Genomic DNA, 23159 nt, shown 5'->3' with positions numbered 1-23159 from the left:
CTTGGCGAGGAAAGCTGTGCAGTGGGACGAGTACGTGAACACTTTGCATCTGTAGTAAGGACCTGGAGACGGACCGGAAAGGACGAAGAACCGAGATCAACGTGGCGAGTAGGACCGAGGTCGACGTGGAGCATGAAGAACAGGTTTGCTAGGACCAGCCTGCTGACTGTTCATCACTCCGGAAGCGCGGCGAATGCCGGCATGAAGTCCTTCAGCGGGCCGACGCGGACGGCGTCTCGGTCGGGGTTGAAAGAGTCGTCGAAACCGCCGTCCTCATTGACGCACCAGGGGCGGATGGCGTACACGGTCTCGGCTTCGCGGTCTACGCAGGGACAGGCTGCGTCATCGGGGCTGTGCGTCCAGTGAAGAGGTGCGTCGACTCCACGAGGACAGTCATAGCCCGGGGAGAGGATGCGTGCGTAGGAGAAGGGGTGGCGGTCGATCGACTTGAACCAGATCGTTCGGGTGCTGTTGGTCCAAGTGTACCCCCCGTACACGACGAAGACGAGGTCCCTGAGAAGCTTGCTCTTAGTGAGAGGGTGGAGCTCGCTAACCAAGTCCTCAAAGCGGCTGAGCCCTAGAGCTTCGTGAGCGTCGTGAGACGCGTGAGACGCAACCGACACGGCCCACTCGCGGACGGGATAGGCGGACATCGAACCGGCCAGTTGGGTGGTTTCGGCGTCATCTTCCACAAGTACTTGAACGCTGGCGGTGATGTGAAGGATAGCCTTGATTGTGATGTACAGCTTGCTGCCATATTGCCGCCTCGCTGCATCCACCATGGCGTCACCGAGCTCCTTCAGTGTAGAGTCGATGAGGTTGTGAATGTCGGAGTCCGGCAGGAACTCCTCCTCGTTAGTGGAGAGTGTCTGAATCAAGCACAGTGGTCGTGATTCGGGATCAACCGGAGCAGACTCAAGAAGGACTTGAGTCCACGCTTTGGTACGCAGTTCGACCTGTACTTCGGCAAGCATGGACGATGGAGTAGCGTCGAGGACGGCTCCCCGGATTTCTTCCGTGAGGAGCGACAGTTTCTCCTTCATCAAGCTCTTGGCGATCGTATCCTTACGCACGGGAAGCTTTCGCAACTTCTGGTGCTCTTGGGGAACGGAGGGGGTTGGTTGGCTGGTGTATTGGCGCCTGTAGGATGGCAAATGGATTGTGGCTTGACGTGTCTCCGTGACGGTGCTGGAGTCGGAGCTTTGGTTGCCCTTTTCGTCGTGCGAGTGCGCTGAGGCTGAGTGCGCGGAGCGAGGACCAGACGAAACCGGGGCAGACGTGGGGTTGATGGGGCTTTGAAGGTCGTGATCACCATCAGTGACACTGGTGGAGACGGGGGGGGCAGAGCCGAACACGTCCCCTATGTCAACAGAGGAACGCGCCTGGGCCGAGGAGCGGTGAGATGTTGCTGAGCTCTGATCGTCGTTGAGACCGATTCTCTCATAGCCGCCATCTTTCGCACGTCCGAATCTGAGCTTGAACTTTTCGACCGCGCGCTTGATGGCAGCGCGTAGAGCCATGATGTCGTAGAGCTAGCGTCGAGTGTTGATCGAGAGTGTCGTAAAGGGCGGTAGAGTTGAGGTTGAACTGGTGGAATTAGATGGAGGAGATGATGATGATGACGATGATGATGGTGAGGTGGAAGACGAGCAGAAGAAGCACAGGCGAGCACGACACTGATGTGAGCAGCTTTTGATGGACTAGCGGTCACTGAGGTGTCGACAATGCGTGTGTGTGTGCACTCCGCAGCTTCCACGCAGGACGTCGACTTGGCAGCGTCCCTCTCGCGCTCCTCTCGCGCCACACTGGAATGTGACGGAACTCGTCGCGCAGCCTCGCGCCTCCATCACTCTCGCGGCACCATCAGTTCATCACCGTCTTCTAGTGATAAGCGAAAACACGCTGGGATGCTGTCCAGCTCCGACTTGCTAATGTCTAACGAGTGTGCATATCTACTCTGACGCATACTACCCTCCAGGATTAAGAATTGAGAAGAACATGCAATTGAAGAGGAACGAGAAATCAAACCGCACAGAAACTATGATGCTACTCCTTGTCCCCAACCTTGACATACTTGTAATACCCGAGCGCGCGCTTGACAGGCCCAGGAACCTTGTCGAAAGCAGCCTCATTGACGCGGACAAACTCATGCAGCTCGAGGAAGCAGGGCCCCTGGCCGCGGCAAACAGCAACTCCAGCCAGAGGGTCCTTGAAGTGCTCGCACTCGTCCTCGAACCAGACGGCGCGATGCCATCGCCGAACCGTAACGTGGCGCCCGAGAATCTTCACGCTTGCGCTCTCGTGAACGACGCCCAGCTTGAGCGTGCCGCGGGCCACGGCGGGACCGTACTTGCGGAAGAAAGCGCGGTCCACGTTCTGCAGCGCGAGCCAGGTCTGGTGCGCACTGAGGGCGGGACGGATTTCGATGGCGTCCTGCGCGTTGAAGTTAGGCGGAGAGGAGGCGTGCTGGTGCGCGGCCATGATTGCGTGGCGGTCGGGCTTGGGCGCGGGGCCGAGGGAGGAGAAGGAGAGCCAGGTTCGCTCCTCCCCCGAGAAGAGGGAGTGGCGCACGGCTCCGGTCGGGTCGCGCATGGCAGTCGTGTCGAGGTCGAGATGGGGGAGCTCGGGGGGCGTGGGCGAGACGACGGGGACGGGGGCGGAGATGGCGCCACGACGCTTGTAGTGGTCGTAGATGGGGGTGCCGGGATTGTTGTTGTCGGTCATGCGCAAAAGCAAAAGCAGGGAGTGATGGTTGCGGCGCTTCGTGAACTCGAGACTGGACGCGGGAGAGGTCGCGGAGGAGGTCGGGGGAGAGGGCTCGGGGGAAGAGTGATACGAGGAAAGAGCGACAGTGGAAGAAGAAGAATACCAAGTGGAAGAATCCTCGAGGTTGAATCCCTGTTGGAAGTAGCCGTGGGGGTTGGAGAGGAAGGAAAAGTAGCCACCAGCCATCCTTTCGGGTGGCCACGGGTTTGGAAGGAGCGTGTGTGTCTGCTGCATCGACACGATGCAGACGTGCCTTCTTATACACCTGTGTGGACCTCCACCCTCCACCCTCCATGGAGGCTTGTTCATCAGCAATGGACATTTCAACAGCGATGAACACTGGAGAAAGCTTGAAGGAGTACATTGATGGACAGTGAGCTCGGTACAGTGAAATCAGAACAATTGCGCAAAATCCGGAGGCAGTGCCACGCCTTCGAGGCACAACGGTGAGCGTCATGTAACAAAAGAAGCAGGCCGTAGTGCTCGCATCGGGAGGACGCTGATGCACAGGAGACTGTACTTCACAGAATTGGCGTGAGGATAATGGCGAGGAACTATCTCTGCAGAGTGTGATCGTTCGGTCGCGTGGTAGCGAGCCGGTGATGAGCATCATCAGAGATGGCCGCCACCTATGCTCCAGTGTGCACCGAGATGTTCAACGCCATTTTCTGCATACGGTAACTATCAAACGGAAACGATACTGTGAACTTTCCAACGTTGAGTGGCAGTGCTGTTGTGGAGTCGGGCTATAAAATGAAGTGTGAGGTGTTGGATGGACGACTATTGACATTGGTGGTGATGAGGCGAGTTCGTGATGCGAGTTCGTGCCCTGGTGTGACGTGACTTCAGGAATGGGAGTGAGGACTGAGAATCAGAATAGAGGTCGGAAGTACTGTACTGTTACAGAGGCGGAAGGGTTGATGTGGTGGCATGCGTTCGGTTGGAAGTTGGTTGAATATCATGCGACGGGAGAAGTATGCTGCCTCTCGGTCTGCAGCTACTTGACGAATTGTCTAGCCCCGAGCGGCACGGCATTAAGTGGGCTCAGCGACGCCCACCCCCCTGTCCATACCTGATCCACTCCCTCTCCTTCACCCCCTCCCTCCTATCCAAGCTTTTCGCACAGCTCTCAGAGCATTCAGCAGTATGCTGATGCCACTCATGCCTCTGTGCGGGCCCGGCATGGTCCTTCCAATCATACTGCGCATACCCCCCGGCATCCATCCTCATATTAGCCGTCCAGGCGGCATTGCGCGACTCGCGCTCCCTTCTCTGACCCCAAGACTCCTGCTCGCGTGGCACGGGGGCGTAGTTGGAAGCAAGGAAGCGCTGTGCAGCGGCCGGGTCGTAGGTGTGGTTACTCTGGCACACGGAGCCAGGGCAGGACTGGTGCGTGCACGCTCTGGGGTTACGCACTGGAGTGGAAGCGGAGGGAGGGTGGTGGGAGTCGTGCGAAGAGTAGGACACATTGGCCATACTCGCCCCCGTGCCCACGACATATGGCGGAGACACATACGCCCGGGGATAGCTCGCGCTCGAACTGAAGCCCGACCGGGCCGACGTCGCTGTGGCGTAGGACGCGTAGGACGCGTAGGACGCGCCGCTGGCTGAGGAGACGTGGGACGAGTCGCTCGCGTATCCTCCGGAGAGGGAGGGGTCGGGACGATAGTCGGGCGAGGGCTGGCGATAGCCTCCGGAACCGTACGGCCCATGGAGGGGGAGAGCTGCGGGCATGGGAGGCCGAGGGGGCTGGTGCACGTCGTACCGCGTGTAAGGGGGTGGATTTGCGCGACGAGCGTCAAAGGGGGGAAGATTTGCCTCTGGATCCTGCCTGTTGCTGTTTGGGCGGAAGAAGTTGCTCATGTCGTCTCCTGTAGAGGCTTGGGGTGCCAAGACGGAAGTCAGCGATGTCCTTCGACTTGAGTCCCACTTCGAATCGTCGAGTCGAGCTTCGAGAGTCGAGAGGTGGGATGAAGAAGGACCGCAGGCCAGGATGTCCTGGGATCTATATAGCCTGCTCTGGCATCGGCACACAGGGGCGAGAGGATGCAACGAGGAATACCGAGCTGCGACTTCGTTGGAGTTCCAAGCAGTGCGAAGGTGCGCATGAGTGTGAGAATACGGGGAGGGATGGAACGGTCACACTACGGCTGTATCTGTTCTGCACGCCCAGTTGACTAGGGTCTGCGCAGCACGCATCCCAGTACAAGCGAGCAGGTTGCGCCAAGCACGAGGATACGAGCCTGGCGCTTAATGAGGGCTCTGGCTGCTTCAAAGAATGTTCGACGGCCCATGTGCATTTGGCCTGGGAGGGTGAAGTGAGCTGTGGCACCCCCCCATTTCGTGCCAACGCTCAATGGCTATCGAGTAATGGTACATTTGCACTATTGTATCCCTACTGAGATCTGATTCTACTGGATTCTAATCGTATGTCCTCGCTTCCTTCACACCTCGCGTGCCGCGCCACGCCGTACGTCCGCGCTCCGCTCTCTGACGCTCGCTCCCCGCGCGCACCTAGTCGTCCTCATCCATACTCTCGTCCTCATCGCTGCTCTCCCCCTCGGCCACGACGAGCGGGTCGAGGTCAAAGTCCTGGTCTGCGCCCGAGTAGCTGTCACTGATCAAGTACAGCTTGAGGTTGTGCGTGCCCTGCGGGAGCGTAAACTCGAGCTTGGCATTGAGACGCGCCTTGACCGTGACCTTCTTGATGGCGTAGAGGTTCTTGGACTTGGCGTCGCCCACAACGAGCCACCATTGCACCATCTTGCGGTGCGGGAAGAGGGGCGCGTCGGCCGCCATGTCGTCGGGGTCGTCTTCGTCCGCCTCGCGGTCCAGCGTGACCTTGAGCGTGACTGGCGTCGAGGAGTCGAGACTGTCCGCGTCCTCCACCTCGTATGCGACTTCAATGTTCGGGTACGAGTTGACGAACTTGGCCACACGCGCCAACTGGCGGTCGTTCATCTGCAGCAGCTCGTTGCGCTGGTCGTCCTCCAGCTCCATGATGTCGTAGACGCTGTCGAGACCCGCGTCCTTGAACCGCTGCAGCACGGGGCCGTCAAAGTACGGCACCTGCTTGAGCGGCGAGTCGCGATCCCAGATGGCCTGCACGCACATCTGCGACAGGTCCATGGCGCCGAGACAATTGAGGTACGACTTGGACGACATGACATCCACGCACGCAGACAGGAGGCCAGTGACCTTGCCGAGGATGGCGGCCTGGTCGATGACGAGGTCGGGGGGCAGGTGCAGGCGGCTGAAGTGCGCCTGCAGCAGGAGGTACGTCTTGAAGTACGGGGAGTGGAAATCGGGCTTGGCGACCTTGACGGGGACGCGGTCGTAGATGCGGGACAGGATCGAGTCCTCGTGATGCCTAATGGGCACGGTCTCGAACTCGTTGGCAGACGAGACAATCTCGAGCAAACCCTTGAGCTTGGTCGTGTCCTTGATCGAGGCGGAGAACGTCTCGACAGTGATGTACGAGATGTAGTAGAAGGACGCAATCATGCCCAGGTTATTCGGGAGAAGGTCCATGTCATCCTGCACAATGATGCAGTCTGACTCGGCGAGGTCGTTGACCGTGTTCTCGACAAGCTCGGACAGGTACTCGGCGACGTGGGTCGGGGACGTGCCCTGCAGGTTGTAGAAGCCCGGGTTCTGCGCGAGGCGGCGGTAGAACCACGTCCACGTGCACCAGTCGACCGCCTCCTGCTTGTTCTCGATCGTGCGCGCAACAATCTCGGCGTTGAAATGGTCGTGCAGGTAGCTCGGCAAGCTCGACTCCACCGGCAGCGCCTCGTTCAGGAACTTCTTGAAGAAGTCCTTGCGCGTCTGCTGGCACATGAGGACACAGCGAGACGAGCTGTCAATCGTCGGTCGGCACGCGCGGCCCATCATCTGCAGCACGTCCGCGATGGCGTAGTCGACGTAGCGGTGCTCCTGGCCGTCAAAGTACTGCACGCCCATGATGATGACCATGTAGGACGAGACGGGGAGAGACCACGCCGTGTCCTTGCTCGCGACGAGCACCTTGATGGCGCCAGTGTCAAAGAGACCGGTCACGATGCGCTTGTCCTTCTTACTGAGCGCCTCGTGGTAGTAGCCGATACCGTACCTCAGAGTCTCAGCGAGCTCCTGGTCATCGAGGCGGTCCAGGTGCGGCGCGAGCTCCTCGGGGTCGACGTTGAGGAAACGCTGCTCATCGTCGTCGGCGAGCACGTACGTGACGAGGTCGTTGGCCGTGAGCTTGGACTGCTTGCGGCTCGCGACGAAAATGATCGTCGGCCGTCCCTTGGCGTTCTCGACCATGGACAGGTACGCGGGCTTGGCCATGGCCAGCATGAGCGACGGGAAGTGAGGGACATTAAAGCTCTGGAGGTGCACCTCGAGAGGGAGGGGACGGGCAGCCGGCGAGAAGTTGAACACGTTCTGCGACGACGCGCCGATCCAGTCTCCGAGGTCACGGGCGTTGGCGAGAGAGACTGAGCAGGCCACGATACGAGTCGGCTTGCCGGTCTGCTGCGAAACATAGCGGGTACGCGAGACAATGACCTCGTACGTGGAGCCGACATCGCCACCGATGAGCTGGAGCTCGTCGGCGATGAGAAGACCAATCTCCTGCACGTCCTTGCGCGACTTCCATCGGCGCGAGAGAAGGTCCCACTGTGCGGGCGTGCACACGGTGATGTCAGACTTGCGGAGGAGAGCCAGGTCAGCGGTCGCCTCGCCAGTGAGCGCAACAACCTCTTTGTTGAGCGGCTTGAACTTCTCCGACCACTCGGCAACGCGCATGTCGACCATCTCCTGGTACGGCTCGATGCAAACGGCGCGCGGCGGGTCGCGCTGGCTCCAGAGACGGAGGAGGGCGAACTCGGCGCAGAACGTCTTGCCAGAACCGGTAGGGGCACCGATGAAGACATTGTCGTCGGTCGTGAAGAGCGCCTGGAAGACCTGCGTTTGGATCTTGTTGAACGACTTGAAGGGGTAGAGGTTCTCGAACGCCTTGTTGTGCAGCGCCGAGACGGGGAGGGGCTGGAGGTCCAGCAGAGGAGTGTGGGGAGGGAAAGGCTCGGGACGGATCAGGTGCTGGAACGAGACGGGCAGGCGCGTCTCGCTCTGCATCCAGCGGTCCGAAATGACCGAGATATAGTAGTTGGGCGGGACGGGATCCGAGATCGGCACGGTGATGGTGACGTAGTGCTCATCCGTGGCAAACTTCTCGCGGAGCACGAAGGTGTCGTGGAAAAGAATGCGCTCGCCATCAACGTCCTCGACGAGGATCCAGAAAAGCTGGGTCTGGCCGTGGATGTCGTAGTCCCAGACGAAGTCGGGGGTGATCGTCAGGTTGATCTTGAGCAGCGAGCGGGTGAGCGGGAGCACGTGCGCCTGCAGGTCAAGGCGCGGGAACTTGTGCACGAGCGACTCGATCATCTGACCAGACTTGGGGAGACCAATCAGCTCGCCAAGCTCCGCGGCGTCGAGGTCAAAGTAGCGGTGCCACGGGAACTCCTTGCGCTCGGCACGGGTGACGATCTCGGGACGGATGCGAGGGAACTGGCGGAGGGGGGACATGGCCTTCCACATCCTGCGCTCAACCATCTTGCACATATCGAGGGCGAGGTGGGTCGGCTGAGCCCATCCCTTCTTCAGACAAATCTCAAACATGGCGCGCAGAATACGACCAGCAGACTGCTGAACGAAGACCATGTCGGTGACAATGTCGAAACCGCTAAGCTTGAGCTGCGAGATGTACGCCTGAAGGAGCACGTTGACCTTGGCGACCGGCTCGTCAACGCTCTCCTTGACGGGAATCGGAACACGCTCGAGCAGCTTGGCGAGCTCCAGCTTCTCCTCCTGACGAACTGGGATGAGCTTGAACTCGTTGGACAGCGCGAAGACACGGAACAGGTCGATGAGACCGAGTCCGGGCTTGAGGTGCTTGTTGTAAGTCGCCATGGACGAGTACGTGATGTAGTAGTGCGAGGCGATACGGCCGAGGTCGGTCGACTGGAAGACGCCGGTGGCGCGGTCGTAGCGAATGAGGCCGCCCTTCTCGAGCTGAACAGCGGCGGAGTGGATGAGGTCCGCACGCTTCTGGACGAGAGCGGCGTCGCCCTCGAGGTAGTCGGCACCGACGTTGTAGAGACCAGGCGATCCGAGCATGCGCACGTAAAGGTAGGTGTAACCAAGCCACTGCACACCCTCGTCGCGGTTGCGAACCGAGCCCAGGACAATCTCGGCGTTGAGGTTGTCGATGAGACGCGAGACGAACTGCGACTCGATCGGGAGCTGCTGGTTCATCAGACTGGTGTAGTACTGCAGCTCGCCGTGGTTCGTGATGATGATACCCTCTCCGAAAGTGTCGAACTGCGGTCGTCCGGCACGACCGAGCATCTGCAGCACGTCCTGCGGCGAAAGCTCGGACCAGCGACCCTTCTCAGGGTTGTACACCTGGGTGCCCTTGATGATAACCGTGTGGGCGGGCAGGTTGACACCCCAAGCGAGGGTGGCGGTACAGACGAGCACCTGGATGTGACCCTCGAGGAAGAGGTCCTCGACAACGGTACGGTCCTCGCGGCTCATACCGGCGTGGTGGATACCGAAACCAAAGGGCAGAAGGTCCTTGAGGTTGAGATCCTTGCACTCGTTCGCCTCGTGAATGAGGACCTCACGAGAGGCGCCCTCGGGGTTGATAAACTGGGTCAGAGTGTCCTTCTCCATGGCCATGTCGCGGAGGAACTTGGCCGTCTTGGCAGTCTCCTTTCGCGAGTGCACGAACACAAGTGTCTGCGACTTGCCAGCCTGGTTCAGAACCTTCTCGTAGCACACCTCGTTGATCGTCTGAAGACGCTTGATAGCCTTCTTCTCCGTAACACCGATGAACTGCTGCTTGAGGCCGACTGGTCGGTACGAAGCGTCAAAGTAGAAGAGACCCTTCTTGGTGTCGACACGGAGGAAGGCGGCGACATCCTTGTAGTTCGGAAGCGTGGCGGAAAGACCAACGACACGAACCTCATCACGGGTCTGGTCCATCTTGCGGATAGTACGCGAGAGGATCGACTCGAGGACCGGTCCACGGTCATCGTGGAGCAAGTGGATCTCGTCAACGATGATGAGACGGACGAGGTTGGTGTAGCTCGTGTCGGTAGCCTTACGGGTAATAACGTCGTACTTCTCGGGAGTCGTAACGATAATCTGCGTCTCCGTGATCTGCTGCTTGGTGAGCTGCGAGTCACCGGTGAGCTCGGCAACCTTGATGCCAAGGTCCTTGAAACGCTTGCTGAAAGCAGCAACCTGCTCCTGCACAAGCGCCTTCATGGGCGAGACGTAGATAATCTTGAACGAGTCGAGGTCGATGTGTCCAGTCTCAGGATCCCGGAACTGGCCGATTGTGCGGAGCATGGCGAGCGCGGCACAGTTCGTCTTACCGGCACCAGTGGGCGCACAGATAAGCATCGGCTCGTTGGTCTCAAAGGCAATCGGGTAGACCTTGCTCTGGATCGGGTTGAGCTTGGTCGCGTTCACGCTCTGCCACACCGGCTGCGTCCAATCGGGCATCGCCGTGACGGGTACGAGCTCTCCGGGCTGCAGCTCGCGGCGCTTCGGCTCCGGGACGTGAATCTCCTCGTATCCCTTGAACTGACGCTTGAACGAGCCTTCCGGAAGCTTGACCTTCTTGCGGGACATGAGGTGTCCACCTTCAGAGAAGACCAATGAGTCGATGTCGATGACTCGTTGCGGCTGCGCGACCGACCCAGGAGCGAGAGTAGCCTTCTTGGGGACGACGATAGCCTGGTCCTCCTGCTCGTCTTTCCGTCCGCCGCGCAAGTCGCGCAGAATCCATCCCACACCACGCTCACGCATCGCCACCTCGATGTCCTGACGGCCGTTCTCGTCCGCACGTGCGAGCTTGGTGCACCACACGATCACGTCGCGGTTCTTCGTGAGCGTCGCAATGAGGTCGAAGTGTTCGTAACCGAACATCTCGGCGAGAGAGTTCTCAAGGTCGCGGAGCTCAGCCTCCGAGCCGAGAAGATCGAGAGCCTGCTGCGTGAAGTCGGCAGCCTGGACGGGGTCGGGGTAGTAGGAGCCGATGAGACGCTGGAGCCAGAACCCATCCACCTCGTGCGGTGAAACCTTGTCCGACTTCTCCTTCTGCTTCGTTCCAGACTTGCCGACCACGACGGCGTCATCCTCGTCCATAGGCTCGGCCTCGGCTTCCTCCTCTTCCTTGTCCTCGTCCTCGTCCTCATCCTCATCCTCGTCGTCAGAGGCGCGGTTCTTGATCTCAAAGTCCTCCTCGTCATCGTCGTCATCGTCCTCGAACAAAACGGCGACACCCTCGTTGTCGACAGCACGCTCGCGGTCGTCGCCGGTCGGTCCCTCCTCTTCCTCGGTGTAGTCGGTGATCTTCTTGCTGAGGTTGACAAGCTGGCCCCAGGCATCCTCCGTGACGGATCCGACAATCGATTCGACCTCCTTGCGCTTGTCAAACTCCTTCATGTCCTCGTCCTTGAGCGACTCGAGAATGGTGTCAGTGGCGGATCGCACGACCTCGGACGTCTGGTCTCCGAGCTGGCGGTGGACGAGGCCGAGCAGGAGCTCATAGACCTCGCTGGTCTCAGCGGTACGCGGCCGATACCGCAGCCCTTCCATCTCGGCGACAGAGGCGAGAACGTCGGCAGCTCCAAAGCGCGCTGTTGAAGCCTCCTGCGCACGGCGGATGGCGCGCTCCTCGGCCTCGGCTTGCGATCGCTGAGCCTTGGCCTTCTTCTTCTCAAGATCCTTCGGAGCTTCATGCTGAACGCGTGATCCCATGTCCTTTACACTGATTCGTCCAACAAGCGACTCGGGCTGTCCGGTAGGCTCATCGCTCCTGATCACGGATCGATCTGTGGGTGACATCAGCATCATCGATTTGCCACCTAAAATCTCGAAACAGCTTACCCTGGTTGACGACGAGACTACTGATAGCTCCGTAGTTGAACTGGGACAAATCCCTCTTGCCGCTTCCCGACATCTTGACAGATTATGCGATGCTGGTGATATTACAGAAGTATGCGAGAGTGGCGGGGCCGGTTGGCGACTTTTGACTGCTGTTAATCGTGCAATCGTTTTCGGAAGGCGTCGAGCTGGGGAATGTACACAGAGATGATCCTTCGTCCGCGGGTTGTCCTTCAGGTGTGTGCAACCTGGTGGCACTCTTTGGGTAAGGGCGCGCGAGGACGGAGTTGGCGGATGGAGGTTGCTCTTGGACGAGCTCTTGGTTGTAACCGTCGAGTTGAGATTGTTAGTTGATTGAAACGCGAGGATCGATACGTGGGGGGATTGGACAAAGAAGCAGTTTTTGATAAGGTATGACGTGTGCTAGAGAGACACATTTCTGAAGTCAGCACCTTGTTTGACCATCCCTGTTAAGGGTGGCGACAGGGCATTGACAATTGGAGTGAGGAGTGTTTGCGCAAATTTGATATACGGATGTGCCTAGGAGGGAAGATGGAGCCGTGAGCCGAGTGGCCCCTGTGCTCGAGGCTCTGGTGATGCGCCCAGGGGAGGAGGGGGGTGGATGTTTGGAGCCGTCGGTCAGTGGGCACCAAGCGTCGTCGCAAGTCGCAGGTTTTGGTCATGGGGTGGAGACACGAACGAGGACGAGACCAAATCGACCAAAACATTTGGCTCCGCTCATCCCATCGAGCGCACCATGACCAACCAACGCACACCCACCGACGACGCACAACGCCAGAGCATTGTCCCAGTCCATCGCGGCAATCGTCCATACCCCCCTTACCGCTCACTCACTCACTGCATGCACATCCTCCCCCTCCCCCCCCTTGCTCGATGCGCTGGCACCTGACTACTGAAGCTACCTACCTGTGACCATTCAGCAAGACAAGCATGGTTACAACCACCTGACCCTGGCACAACCGGGGTAAGCTGGCTGGGTGATTAGGCTCGCATGGTACGCCTGCCCGGTGTGTGGTTGGGCCTTGGGCGGTGCAGCGTACGGCCGCACTCTCTGGCCATACGGGCGGCCTGCGTCCGTCTGGCCGCCCGTCCTGGCTGTCCTGGCCTACTCAGCCTACCTCACCCAACGGCCAGCTCCAGCCAAACTCACTCAGCCTAACAGTCTCCTCTGGCTGGCTGGCTGCTGGCCGCTGGGCCACCTCTGAGCCTCCTAGCCACTGGCTCTGGCTCTGGCACTTGGTGAGAGGACACCCAACTTGGACTTTTGGCCGTCTCCTCTCTCAACTACAGACTTTTACTCTCTCCAAATCCACTCATCCCATTTTTCGATCCAACCACTTCCCCCCCTCTTCCCCACCCCTCTCCCTTCCTCGCCATCTCTCTTCCCCTCTCCTCGCCGTCTCCACCGCCTCCCTCGCCCCCGACACCTCGACTACGACCAAAAAATCACTCATCGACCGAGTTTTATGTTCTCATCCTCGAACTTGATCCATCACTCTTCCCCTCCTCTCTCCCTCCTCTCGCTGGCTCCCTCGAGCAGCTTTTTCGCCACCACCAACCGACCTGCATCCCGTCGTCCTCTCAGCTTCATCTCGTCCGAGTCATTGCGCTGAACACGGCGAGTGCAACACTTCACCCTTTGTCCCCTCGCTCGCTGCTTCCCGTGTACGGTGGGTCTCCTTAGTTGGTGAACTCACTCGGGACACACCCTCCCTGCTGGAACCCCCCTTGCGGCATCCCTGCCACCCGGCACAGCGAGCGTCCTTCTCAGCGCCCCATCCGTTCAACCCTTTGCGCGCATCGTCTGTGTCATTCAGGAGTAGTTCGTCTCTGGTGGTCGCCGTTCGTCACTCGACTCCTCGCACCTAGAGCGACTTTTCAGCGTTTGACCCGACTCACCGCCAACGCCCCCACAGTGCAGTCCGTTGACTTACCATCCACCAACTAGACTGGTCTCAGACCGGTAGCCCCGGCCTGCAACCTGTCAGTTGGTCACCACCGGCCTCATGAGTGTTACCGTCGACACGAGGCCACCAGCAGGTGTGCCTCCCCAAGACCACCGAGCACCGAACGACCCCACACCAATAAGCAGTTTACGGTCCGAGGATGTCGACACGGAGACGAGTCGCCACCGCCCAACCGAAACCGGCTACCCGTCAACGGCGGGTCCTTCGCGACAAGTCGACATGGATACCGCCCTCAATGGTCGCCGTGACAGCGGGACAAGGGGATCGAAGTCTTCCGACAACTCGAGTGAGCCGCTTTCCTCCTCGAATGCAGCGTCAGAAGAGGCAGCCGCTCTGCTGCTGAACTTCTCCGCAGTCGGTGACCACCCTTTGCCAACCATTCCTGAACGACCGTCACAAGCGCGACCAAGTGCGGTGGCGACTTCGTCCACCTATCCGAACACACCCCCTCACGATTCGCCTCACACGACGCACGAATCTGCCGCCGCCCCCACACCATCCTCTCCCCCTTCCCTTCCCACTCCAGCAGCTGCCAGCCCAGAAGCGCAGTCGAAGCAATCCAAGTCCAAGCGGAAACGCAACGCTACCGCAGGACCATCACGACAATCGTCCGCCGAACCTGAACGACCGGGACACTGGATGGGAGAAGACAACGCTGTCATCCGCTGTATCTGTGGATTCACGGAAGACGACGGTTTCACCATCCAGTGCGAAGGCTGCAACGCTTGGGAGCATGGACTGTGTTTCGGGTACCAGGATGAGGCATCTGTTCCCGACACGTACTTCTGTGAGCTGTGCATGCCGCGGAAAGTCGACGCCGACCGCGCGCGTGCCCTGCAGGCGCCCCGCATCGCCTACACGCGACTAGTGCGTCCACAGGAATCGACCGAACAGGGCAAGAAATCTCGACCAAAGACGAAACGTCAACGGACGGATCGAGCGTCAGCGTCGGAGCGAGCGGCAGCGGCGGAGGACACTAGCAACGGTGGCAACGGCTCTTCGGCTCCAACACCAGCCGAGGATACGTCCATGGCACCCCCCAACAACAAACCGAAGCGTAAAGCGGGTCCTTCGCACAAGCCCCGCAATGCGTCTCGGGCTCTCAACGATCTGAAGGAGGAAGACGACTTCTTCCGTGTCGTTCCGTGGGAGATGGAGTACACGCCCATGAAGGACAACATCATTCGCGGCGCGCCGGCTCGCCACGCGATGACTCAACTGTATCGCGAATGGATCGATGTCGACGAGAACAGCCCGCCACGGAAGGGCCGAGCTTCCTACCACGACTCTGGACTGCCGTCTCCAACTGAGACCGGTGCCCTCCGCCTCTCGCCTGACATGTTCACATCCCCCGACTTCTCGACTCTCGGCCCTCCTGTTCCACCAGTCACATTGTCGGGAACCGATCTCTCCAGCCTCTCTGCCCCCACGTCCATCCGGCCAGTCGACGACAATCACTGCTTCTTACCCCTGAAGTACATCGAGCCGAGCTCCGGTATTTACGCTCGGCCAACACTGTATGGTGTTTTCGTCAACGAGGCGGTTAATGCAGGTGGATTCCTGGGCGAGTTCCGCGGCGAGATCATCGACTCTGCGTCGTATCGCAAGGACCCAATCAACCAGTACTCGGCTCTTGGTATCCCCAAGCCGTACGTCCACTCAGTCGGCCCCCCCGTAAACCTCATGCTCGACGCTCGCTCGTACGGATGCGACAACCGGTTCGTACGAAGCGGATGCCACCCCAACGCTGTCGTTCGCCCGCTCTTGTTCCGATCTACCGAGGATCAAGACCAGAAGCCCAAGCTCCGGTTTGGTATCTTCGCCTCCCGCGATCTGTCTAAGAACGAGGAAATTGTCCTGGGCTGGGAATGGGATGACCAGCATGTCGTTCACACGTTGCGCGCGGTAATCGATTCGACTCTGAAGAGTGGAGCTTCCAAGCCTCCAATTGCGCCTGAAACGATGGATCGATTAGCGCTCAAGTTTGATTCGATCCTCACCAACATCTTTGGCACATTCCAGTCGTGTGCCTGCACTGTGACAACAGACTGCGCGTTTTCCCAAATGCGAAGGCTGGTGTCAGGGCAGACATTCCATGGAGTTAGTGGCTCCCGTGCCAGGAAGCGCATCGACCTTGGCGAACTCATTGGCGCAGTCCGTGGCTGGCGCCGCCGAGAATTGGAAGCTGCTGAGGCTGCGAAGGCACGCCGCTTTGCCTCTTCTGGGGAATGGGAGCTTTGGCGTACGGGACCCGCGAAGAGCCCGTCTGACGACGACGAAGTGAAACACGACGAATCGACGCCATCTCGACCAGCATCGACCGCGGATCAGTCTGATCACGGAATGGATGTCGACGAGCCGGCCGCGGGCGACGAAGAGCCTCCTGTTGTGGACGAGCCCCCTTCGGAGCCCGCGGCGGAACCAACTGTCGCTGCCGAGAGGGACGACGACGAGACGGAGGATGAGCTTCCGCCTCCTGTGGCACCCTCTGCTCCCGAGCCCGAGCCTGAGCCTAAACTGGACGAGCCTGTCGAGACGGCTGCCACCACCGAGGCTGTCCCGTCGGCCGACTCTGCCGATTCTGCCCCGGCTGCCCCAGCTGCGGCAGATGCTGTGGAGGAGGTTGCCCCGATCCTTGAGGAGCCTGCCACCGCTGACCTTGCGGAGAAGGCGACGGTGACGGAGGAGCCTCCGAAGACCGACGAGGAGCCTGCCAAGCCGGAAGAGGCTCTGGTCACTGGCGCCGAAGCGGCCGAGCCGCCGAAGGACGACGCCATGCAAGTGGATGAAGTCGAACCGACTGCTGAACCGCCAAAGCCTGAACCCGAGGTGGCAACGGAGCAGAAGGATGAGGACGAAACCGAGGATGAGAAGGACGGCATGAAGACGCCGGTGCCTCAAAACACCGCCAATGCGATTCCTGAGCAACCGTCGTCGGTCCTCTCGTCTCTTCCTTCCGACCAGATTGAGCATCCCGAACCCGAAGGCGAAGAGGAGCTCTCGGGCAATGAGTCCGAGGCTACGACCGTCACTGTTGTCCGCTCCGAATTGAGCGACAACGACTCTGGGTCTGAGGATATTCACCCGCCCACGATCAGGCGCGGTCGCCGTGTCGTTTCCCCTGTTGCCGAGTCGTCCACGAAGCGTTCTGACAAGAAGCTCAAGTCTCGCCAGAAGGAGCCGGCCAAGAAGGCGCCCGAGTCTGTTCGATCCACCAACAAGCGTCGTTCCCGCAAGAACATCATTGCGTCCAGCGACGAGGGCAGTTCTGAGGATGAGGCACCCAGCTCTTTCAGGCGCAACAAGTCGCAGCGTTCCAGCCCCTCCAAGCCGCCCAAGAAGTCTCTGGTCCGCAAGGCTCCTCAGTCTGACAGCGACCTGAGCGAGGCTGAGAAGGAGAACGTGCCCAAGTCCCGCAAGGCTGACGCGCGCAAGCCCAGTTCCAGCAAGAAGCAGAAGCTTGACCGTGACAGCCGCGAGGCGTCCAAGTCCTCTGTTCGTGGCCCGTCCCCGCGCCCTCCAAAACCTCGCTCCAAGGGCAAGGCTGTGGCGGACGACGACGAGCTTCCCGTCAAGACCGAGAGGCGCTCTCGCAAGGTGATTCCGTCGTCTCCGCCTCCTGACGGGGATGAGAAGGACTCTGCTATGGACGTCGACAACGATGACGTCAAGCCTCCCAAGTCCAAGGACTCGACACGGTCCAAGGATTCGGGCAAGTCGAAAGATGTCATCAAGTCCAAAGAGTCGATCAAGTCCAAGGAGTCGATCAAGTCCAAGGATTCTGTCAAGTCCAAGGATTCAATCAAGTCTAAGGACTCGGCCAAGTCTGACGACGCCATCAAGTCCAAGGACAGATCGAAGGAGAAGGTTAAGGAGCCGACCAGCTCGAAGGAGTCCAAATCCAAGGCGTCCAAGGATCTGGAGCCGAAGACGAAGGAGGCCAAGTCCATGGGTCCCTCAAAGGAGCCTTCACCCGCTCCGAAGGAGACTCGAGAGGCTAGTCCTGAGCTTAGTCCCCCTCCTCGTGAGACCAAGGAGCCTTCGCCCGTGAAGGAGCTGTCCCCGCCTCCGCGCGAGTCGCCTGCTCCCGCTGCGAAGGAGTCGACTCCGCCGGCGAAGGGTTTAACGCCGCCTCCCAAGGAGCTTGTTTCGCCTATCAAACGTCCACAGACGCCTCCCCCCGAGTCGTCGCCTGCCAAGGAGGCTGCAAAGGAGGACAAGGAGTCCACTCCCCCTCCCAAGGAGCCTACTCCTCCACTCAAGGAGCCGACGCCGCCGCCTCCCAAGAAGGTCTCGATGAAGGAGTATCTCGCCACGCACAAGATTCGCAAGGTGTCTCACCAGTCCGATTCCACTGATACTGCTGGCGAGTCGAAGACCCCGACAGATGCAAAGGAGCCCAAGAACGACAAGGAGTCCAAGGACGCAAAGGAGGCCAAGGAGCAGCAGGAAGAGGGCGCCGCCGCTGATCGTTCTACTGCGCGCCTGAACCTTCTGGAGCACCTGCCTTCTGCTCGCCCTCCGTCTGCGGGTAGCACGCCCACCAGCGCCACCACGACGCAGAGTTCAGCCTATGTTCCCCGCACCGACTACTTTGGGAACGGCCCCAACTCTGCTGGCTCTACGACGTCTACGCCGCAGTCCAACTACGTCCCTCGTCCGAGCCCCAGCTATGTGCCTCGTTCTCTTCCCGACGAGTCCCCCGCCAGTGTCGGATCCTTTACGTCGCCGTCCACAGCCTATGTTCCTCGCGACAGCTTCCCTCCCGACCCGAGCGTCAGTCCGGTCGCGCCTCGTCACGCGCTTCCTCACCAGACACCCCCGCGCTCGTCGCACAACCTGCCCGACATGCCTCCGCCTCTGGCGCAGCGTGACGGCCCTCCGCACTACCGTGCACCCCCCACCGGTCCCCGAGCCGCTCCCACTGGCGTCCCCGAGCCGCTCCCACTGGCCCGCGCGGCAGCTGGTCTGGCAGCTCTGGTGGACCACCCCACAGTTCCGGCAACGGCCCCGTCTCGCCCGTGGCGCCGTTGCGCGGCAACTACCCCCCGCGTGGCGGCTTCAGCTCGTCGCGCGGGGGCTTCAACGACCGCCCCCGAGGTTTCTTCGGCGGGCGGCTACCGCGGCCGCGGACGAGGCATGTAACAGTACTTGAATGAACCCCCAAAAGCCTCAAAAGTCAAGTCGTCCTCCGAGCAGTTAGAAGTGAATATTGGTTTTTGTTTATTGGTCTGCGCAGACCCGTCTTTCGTCCCGAGGTGTAGCTTGCGCGCACCCCGTGTTTCTGCTTTTTCATACGACTTCGTTTCGCTTAGTTTTCCGCTTTTATACAACACACATGTGTCTGCGCGCCCATAGAAATGTACCAATTGAAATGCCAACTCAAGTATAATCAATGAAGTCCATGGAACACTGCTAGTAGTTACAGAATTAGAAAGCCCAGAGCTCAGACACGACATCCTTGTCCTCCCCAAACCCACCGTCTCCCGATGGGAACGGGGCGGGCATATCCTCGGGCTTGCCCAGCTCGAGCTGCACAGAAAGCGCAGGGGGATTTTTGATCTTGCGCTCAGCCTCGGTATTGAACAGCGTCTGGTATCCATGATCAAGGAAATCTTCAAGGAGGAAGGGGGGTTTCGTGAATTGTTCCTCGAAGACCTGGGCCATGACGGCAATACTCGCGAGATAGTGTTTTCGCACGGCGCCGAGTTCCCACACGCTTCCGTCAATCGCCTTGGTCGACAGGGGGTTGGGCTCCGTGGCGTCGTAGGGGTCGAGGTCCTGCCCGTCGTCCAAGCGGTGGAGCATCGGCATCGTCCCGGATGCTTCTTGAAGAGGTTGTACGTGAAGGGGATGACGAGCACGGCGCCGGCCGGCGGGGCCGTCAGCGCCAAACGCGCGAGCCTCTTGATAAAACTGGCGACAATGGCAGCGGGGAGAAGCGGGGAGGAGAGGAAGACCTCGAGGAGACGGAAGAAACGCGCGCGATACCTCGCATGCAGCACCTCGGGGGTCAGGAGCGCATAGAGGCGCGTGTAGAAGTTGGGATAGTCGAGATTGTAAGCCGTCATGAGGACGTAGAGTCCGTTCATGGCGAGCATGGCGTGTGCGCCGCCCCGGTCGACGGTGGCGCCCAGCCAGTCGGCGACTATGACGCGGCGACTCGCAGACATGTACGCGAGGATGCCCCGCTCGCCGTGCAGGTTGGTCAGCACGCGGCGCTCCCACCCCTTCTCGAGCGGATAGGAGAGGACACCCTCCCATGCTGCCGTGTACGCCGCCGTGTGCGCAGCCAGGGAGTGCACGGCCGCTGCAGTCCCCAATGCGGCAGTGCGCTGCCGCTTCTTCCCCGCCAGCTGCTCCTCCTCCTCGTCCGAGGGCTCGTCATACGCCTCCATCCAGTCCGGGAGCGCGTCGACTTCCTTCTTCCCCTTCTTGCCTTTCTTGCTCTTGGCCTTCTTAGCGGAAGATGGGTTAGCCTTGAGCCCGGGGATGAAGAAGGCGTTGATGTCCCCCTGCTCCTTGGGGAGGTAGATCAGGTGCACGAGCTGGTTGAGCAGATTGTCGACATGCTGCAGCGGGAGGAAGGAGGGGATCTCGCGGAAGAAGAAGAGACGCAGGTCGTCGTACTTGGCCCAGTAGTCGTCTACGGCCGCGCCGGCCACGTCGAGGGGCAGTTCGCCCGAGGGACCCTCCTGATTCTCCTCCAGCGTCGAGTCGTGGGAAGAGGCGCCGCGTTGACTGTCGGGCGGGGCGAGGAGGTAGGAAACGAGGATGCGGAAGTAGGGCAGGTGGATGGGCACGCCCGCGCTCTCGGACAGGGGCACGAGGAGCGCGAAGAGGAGCTGCAGCGCCGAGCTCTGTCATGTCAGTCTACACCCTTCCAGCTGTTACCGTTGCCGCGTCGCCGCGTCGCCGCTATCGCGGCACCTCATAAACTCACCCTAAGTGCCGCCTCGGAATCATGCAGCAGCCCGCCCAGGATCGCCGCATACTCCAGCAACCGGTCGCGCAGCCAGCTCTTGACCTTGCCTCCGTCCTTCACTTCAGCAGACTCTCTCTCCTTCGGTCCCGTGATACCACCCACTCGGCCCTGGGCCAGCTGCACACCAAAGACGCGGTACAGCGCCCAGACGGCCTTGTGCACGACCTCGGGGTTGGCGTGCCGCGCGAGGGCCAGAAGCGCGAGGATCGGGTTCGGGTCCGCTGGCTTGGCCGTAAGAGCCTCCTCCAGTTTCTGAACCTGGAGCAGTGGTGATGGCGCCATGGTTGTGCTTGGGGTGTAGATTTGTTGTTACGAGTAGTTGGTGAGCGGCGGCGATGAGCACCAAGGATTCAGAAATCTGTGGTGGACTAAGGGGGGATCTCCGCACCCCTCCTGACTTATTTTCCCACGGCCGTCTGTAATCATCTTCAAACAAGACTTTATGTCTAATGCAGATTTGACCCCGCTCCTAATCCGCTTAACAAGCTCACGTCAACCCGCATTGTCCACCGCTGAAGCGCTGAGGTTCGAGTCGCTTCCCCACGCTCGCCCGTTCCTCGGTCCTTGCCAGTTCTGTGACGCAACAACCTACCTGTTGCTCATTTTGCACTTCTACCAACTCTTGCACCTGCAACACAACACACGAGCCATGCCGCCCACACGCCCCAGCACCGCGACGGCCACCCCGCCCTACCCCTCCTCACGGCCGGGATCGAGCCGCCCCGACTCCCCCGCCAAGAGCGCGACGGCCAATTCGTCACTGATCCTGAGGAAGCAGCTTATGGGTATGTACGACGCGACGCGGGCGACTGGAGGGAGGTCGCGGTAATGAAGGAGGGAAGGAAGGAAGGGAAGGGAGTGGTGGGAGAGTGCGGTGGCGCGCGGTGTCTGACTCAACGCACTGACGGCGGTGTTAGCCAAGCGCCGCCGCCGCCAGATTGCCGTGATGACAACGCGATGGCCAGAGCATGTAGTGACACGCGCGAGAGGGGCGAAAGAGCTAGCCACCTTGTGCCTTCGAGCTGACCCCAGACCTCCAGCGCAATCCCGTCGACGGCTTCAGCGCCGGTCTCGTCGACGACGACAACATTCTCGAGTGGTCCATCGTTATCATGGGGTGAGCTGACCGCGTGCGTGCTTAGCTGACGACAGACCGACGGATACGCTTTGGGAGGGCGCTATTCTCAAGGCGCGCCTCATCTTCCCTCCTGTGAGTACTGAGTACCTCACCCGCTGTGGCTGCCGACACTGCTTGTGCTCGTGCAGCCTCTGTTCCGTGACGAGCTACTGGGGTTTCCTGCACGAGCTGACCATCAGGAATACCCGCTGCTCCCGCCCAAGATGGTGTTCGACTCGGAGATGTGGCACCCGAACAGTGAGTGGTACATGGACGACTGGTGAAGTGGTAGAGGGAGCGAGAAAGGCTCAGTGGTGAACAGCGAGGAAGGACAGCGCGTTGCGGATGTCGCACCGGGCGTGCGCCGACGTCGTCGGACGTGCCAGCGGAGCTGTGTGCTTGTGGAAGTTTCGAGCGGACTGCGGCGCCACTTTGGGCAGGAAAGTGTCACTTAAGTGATGCTCAGCCATGTCGATCGCACCGTTTGTGACGCCGCCGCGCATTGTCGCCCGCCTCTCATCATGCGTGAACGACCTCATCCCATCTCATCAATGTCTACCCCCATCGCAGCCCAGTCCCAGCTGTCGGACAGTCTGCATTCAGCTAACACCAGTCTATAACACGGGCGCGCGCAAGGGCGAGGTCTGCGTGTCGATCCTGCACGCGCCAGGCGAGGACCAGTGGGGCTACGAGGACGCGGGCGAGCGCTGGCTGCCAGTGCACACTGTCGAGACTGTGCTGATCTCGGTCATTTCGCTCCTGTCCGCCGACGTGCCCGACCTCAACTCGCCCGCCAACGTCGACGCCGCCAAGGAGGTCCGCGAGGACTACCCCGCGTACAAGAAGAGGGTCAAGCGCCTCGCGCGCAGGAGTGCAGAGGAGGCGTATGACTGAGTGTGTGGCTGTGGACGAAGCGTATCGGTGCGGGCTACAGGTCTGCGCTCGATACGCGATGTCAACGTTGGTCGTCGGCCGACTGCATGCTGGCCGCCAAGTGTGGGCAGCCTGCAGGCGCACGCGATTGACCCTGTTTCGCTCATTTGCATGGACGGGCCGCTCCCCTACTCTCTCAAGCCACCACACCCCACCAGACTTGGTCTCAGTTAGCTGAGGCAAAGGACAAGTCGCCCGGGCCCGTGCCCCCCGTTCTCCCCTCCAATAGCTCCCAGTTTCCTTCCAGACGTTCATGTACAACAATGATATATTGTGTGTTGAAGTTACAACAGGGGTGTCTATGTGCTAACTAGGTTCTCTTCTGCTGGGGAGAAATAAGGGTGGATCGTGGGAGAACACGAATGAAGAGGGACTGCTCTCTGCCCTTGCAGTTTGAGGCTGGACTAGGCTATGAGGCGGCATCAGCACT

The 23159-nt window shown here is 60.2% G+C and overlaps 7 protein-coding genes across 7 annotated transcripts; 2 read left to right on the top strand and 5 right to left on the bottom strand.

The window, feature by feature from the left end:
• Nucleotides 1–173: 173 nt before the first annotated feature.
• Nucleotides 174–1520, bottom strand: A1Q1_01734 (uncharacterized protein; the record flags this gene model as incomplete). Its single annotated transcript, XM_014324773.1, has 1 exon — nucleotides 174–1520. One exon carries the CDS (start codon nucleotides 1518–1520, stop codon nucleotides 174–176), a length of 1347 nt encoding a protein of 448 aa, XP_014180248.1.
• Nucleotides 1521–2046: 526 nt separating this feature from the next.
• A1Q1_01733 (uncharacterized protein) lies at nucleotides 2047–2952 on the bottom strand (the record flags this gene model as incomplete). Its single annotated transcript, XM_014324772.1, has 1 exon — nucleotides 2047–2952. The coding sequence occupies one exon, from the start codon at nucleotides 2950–2952 to the stop codon at nucleotides 2047–2049; it is 906 nt and encodes a 301-aa protein (XP_014180247.1).
• Nucleotides 2953–3810: 858 nt separating this feature from the next.
• Nucleotides 3811–4629, bottom strand: A1Q1_01732 (uncharacterized protein; the record flags this gene model as incomplete). Its single annotated transcript, XM_014324771.1, has 1 exon — nucleotides 3811–4629. One exon carries the CDS (start codon nucleotides 4627–4629, stop codon nucleotides 3811–3813), a length of 819 nt encoding a protein of 272 aa, XP_014180246.1.
• A 651-nt stretch (nucleotides 4630–5280) lies between these two features.
• On the bottom strand, nucleotides 5281–11782 carry A1Q1_01731 (pre-mRNA splicing factor; the record flags this gene model as incomplete). The annotated part of the gene is made up of 2 exons (XM_014324770.1): nucleotides 5281–11654; nucleotides 11710–11782. The coding sequence occupies 2 exons, from the start codon at nucleotides 11780–11782 to the stop codon at nucleotides 5281–5283; spliced, it is 6447 nt and encodes a 2148-aa protein (XP_014180245.1).
• A 1951-nt stretch (nucleotides 11783–13733) lies between these two features.
• A1Q1_01730 (histone deacetylation-related protein) lies at nucleotides 13734–18839 on the top strand (the record flags this gene model as incomplete). Its single annotated transcript, XM_014324769.1, has 1 exon — nucleotides 13734–18839. The coding sequence occupies one exon, from the start codon at nucleotides 13734–13736 to the stop codon at nucleotides 18837–18839; it is 5106 nt and encodes a 1701-aa protein (XP_014180244.1).
• A 285-nt stretch (nucleotides 18840–19124) lies between these two features.
• On the bottom strand, nucleotides 19125–20961 carry A1Q1_01729 (uncharacterized protein; the record flags this gene model as incomplete). Its single annotated transcript, XM_014324768.1, has 3 exons — nucleotides 19125–19610; nucleotides 19655–20539; nucleotides 20638–20961. 3 exons carry the CDS (start codon nucleotides 20959–20961, stop codon nucleotides 19125–19127), a joined length of 1695 nt encoding a protein of 564 aa, XP_014180243.1.
• Nucleotides 20962–21328: 367 nt separating this feature from the next.
• A1Q1_01728 (ubiquitin conjugating enzyme) lies at nucleotides 21329–22690 on the top strand (the record flags this gene model as incomplete). The annotated part of the gene is made up of 4 exons (XM_014324767.1): nucleotides 21329–21464; nucleotides 21822–21889; nucleotides 21946–22054; nucleotides 22410–22690. 4 exons carry the CDS (start codon nucleotides 21329–21331, stop codon nucleotides 22688–22690), a joined length of 594 nt encoding a protein of 197 aa, XP_014180242.1.
• Between the last annotated feature and the right edge of the window lie 469 nt (nucleotides 22691–23159).

This window comes from Trichosporon asahii, assembly GCF_000293215.1.
Source record: "Trichosporon asahii var. asahii CBS 2479 unplaced genomic scaffold scaffold00050, whole genome shotgun sequence".
Classification (NCBI taxonomy): domain Eukaryota; kingdom Fungi; phylum Basidiomycota; class Tremellomycetes; order Trichosporonales; family Trichosporonaceae; genus Trichosporon; species Trichosporon asahii.
This window is presented reverse-complemented; position numbering and strand designations above follow the sequence as displayed.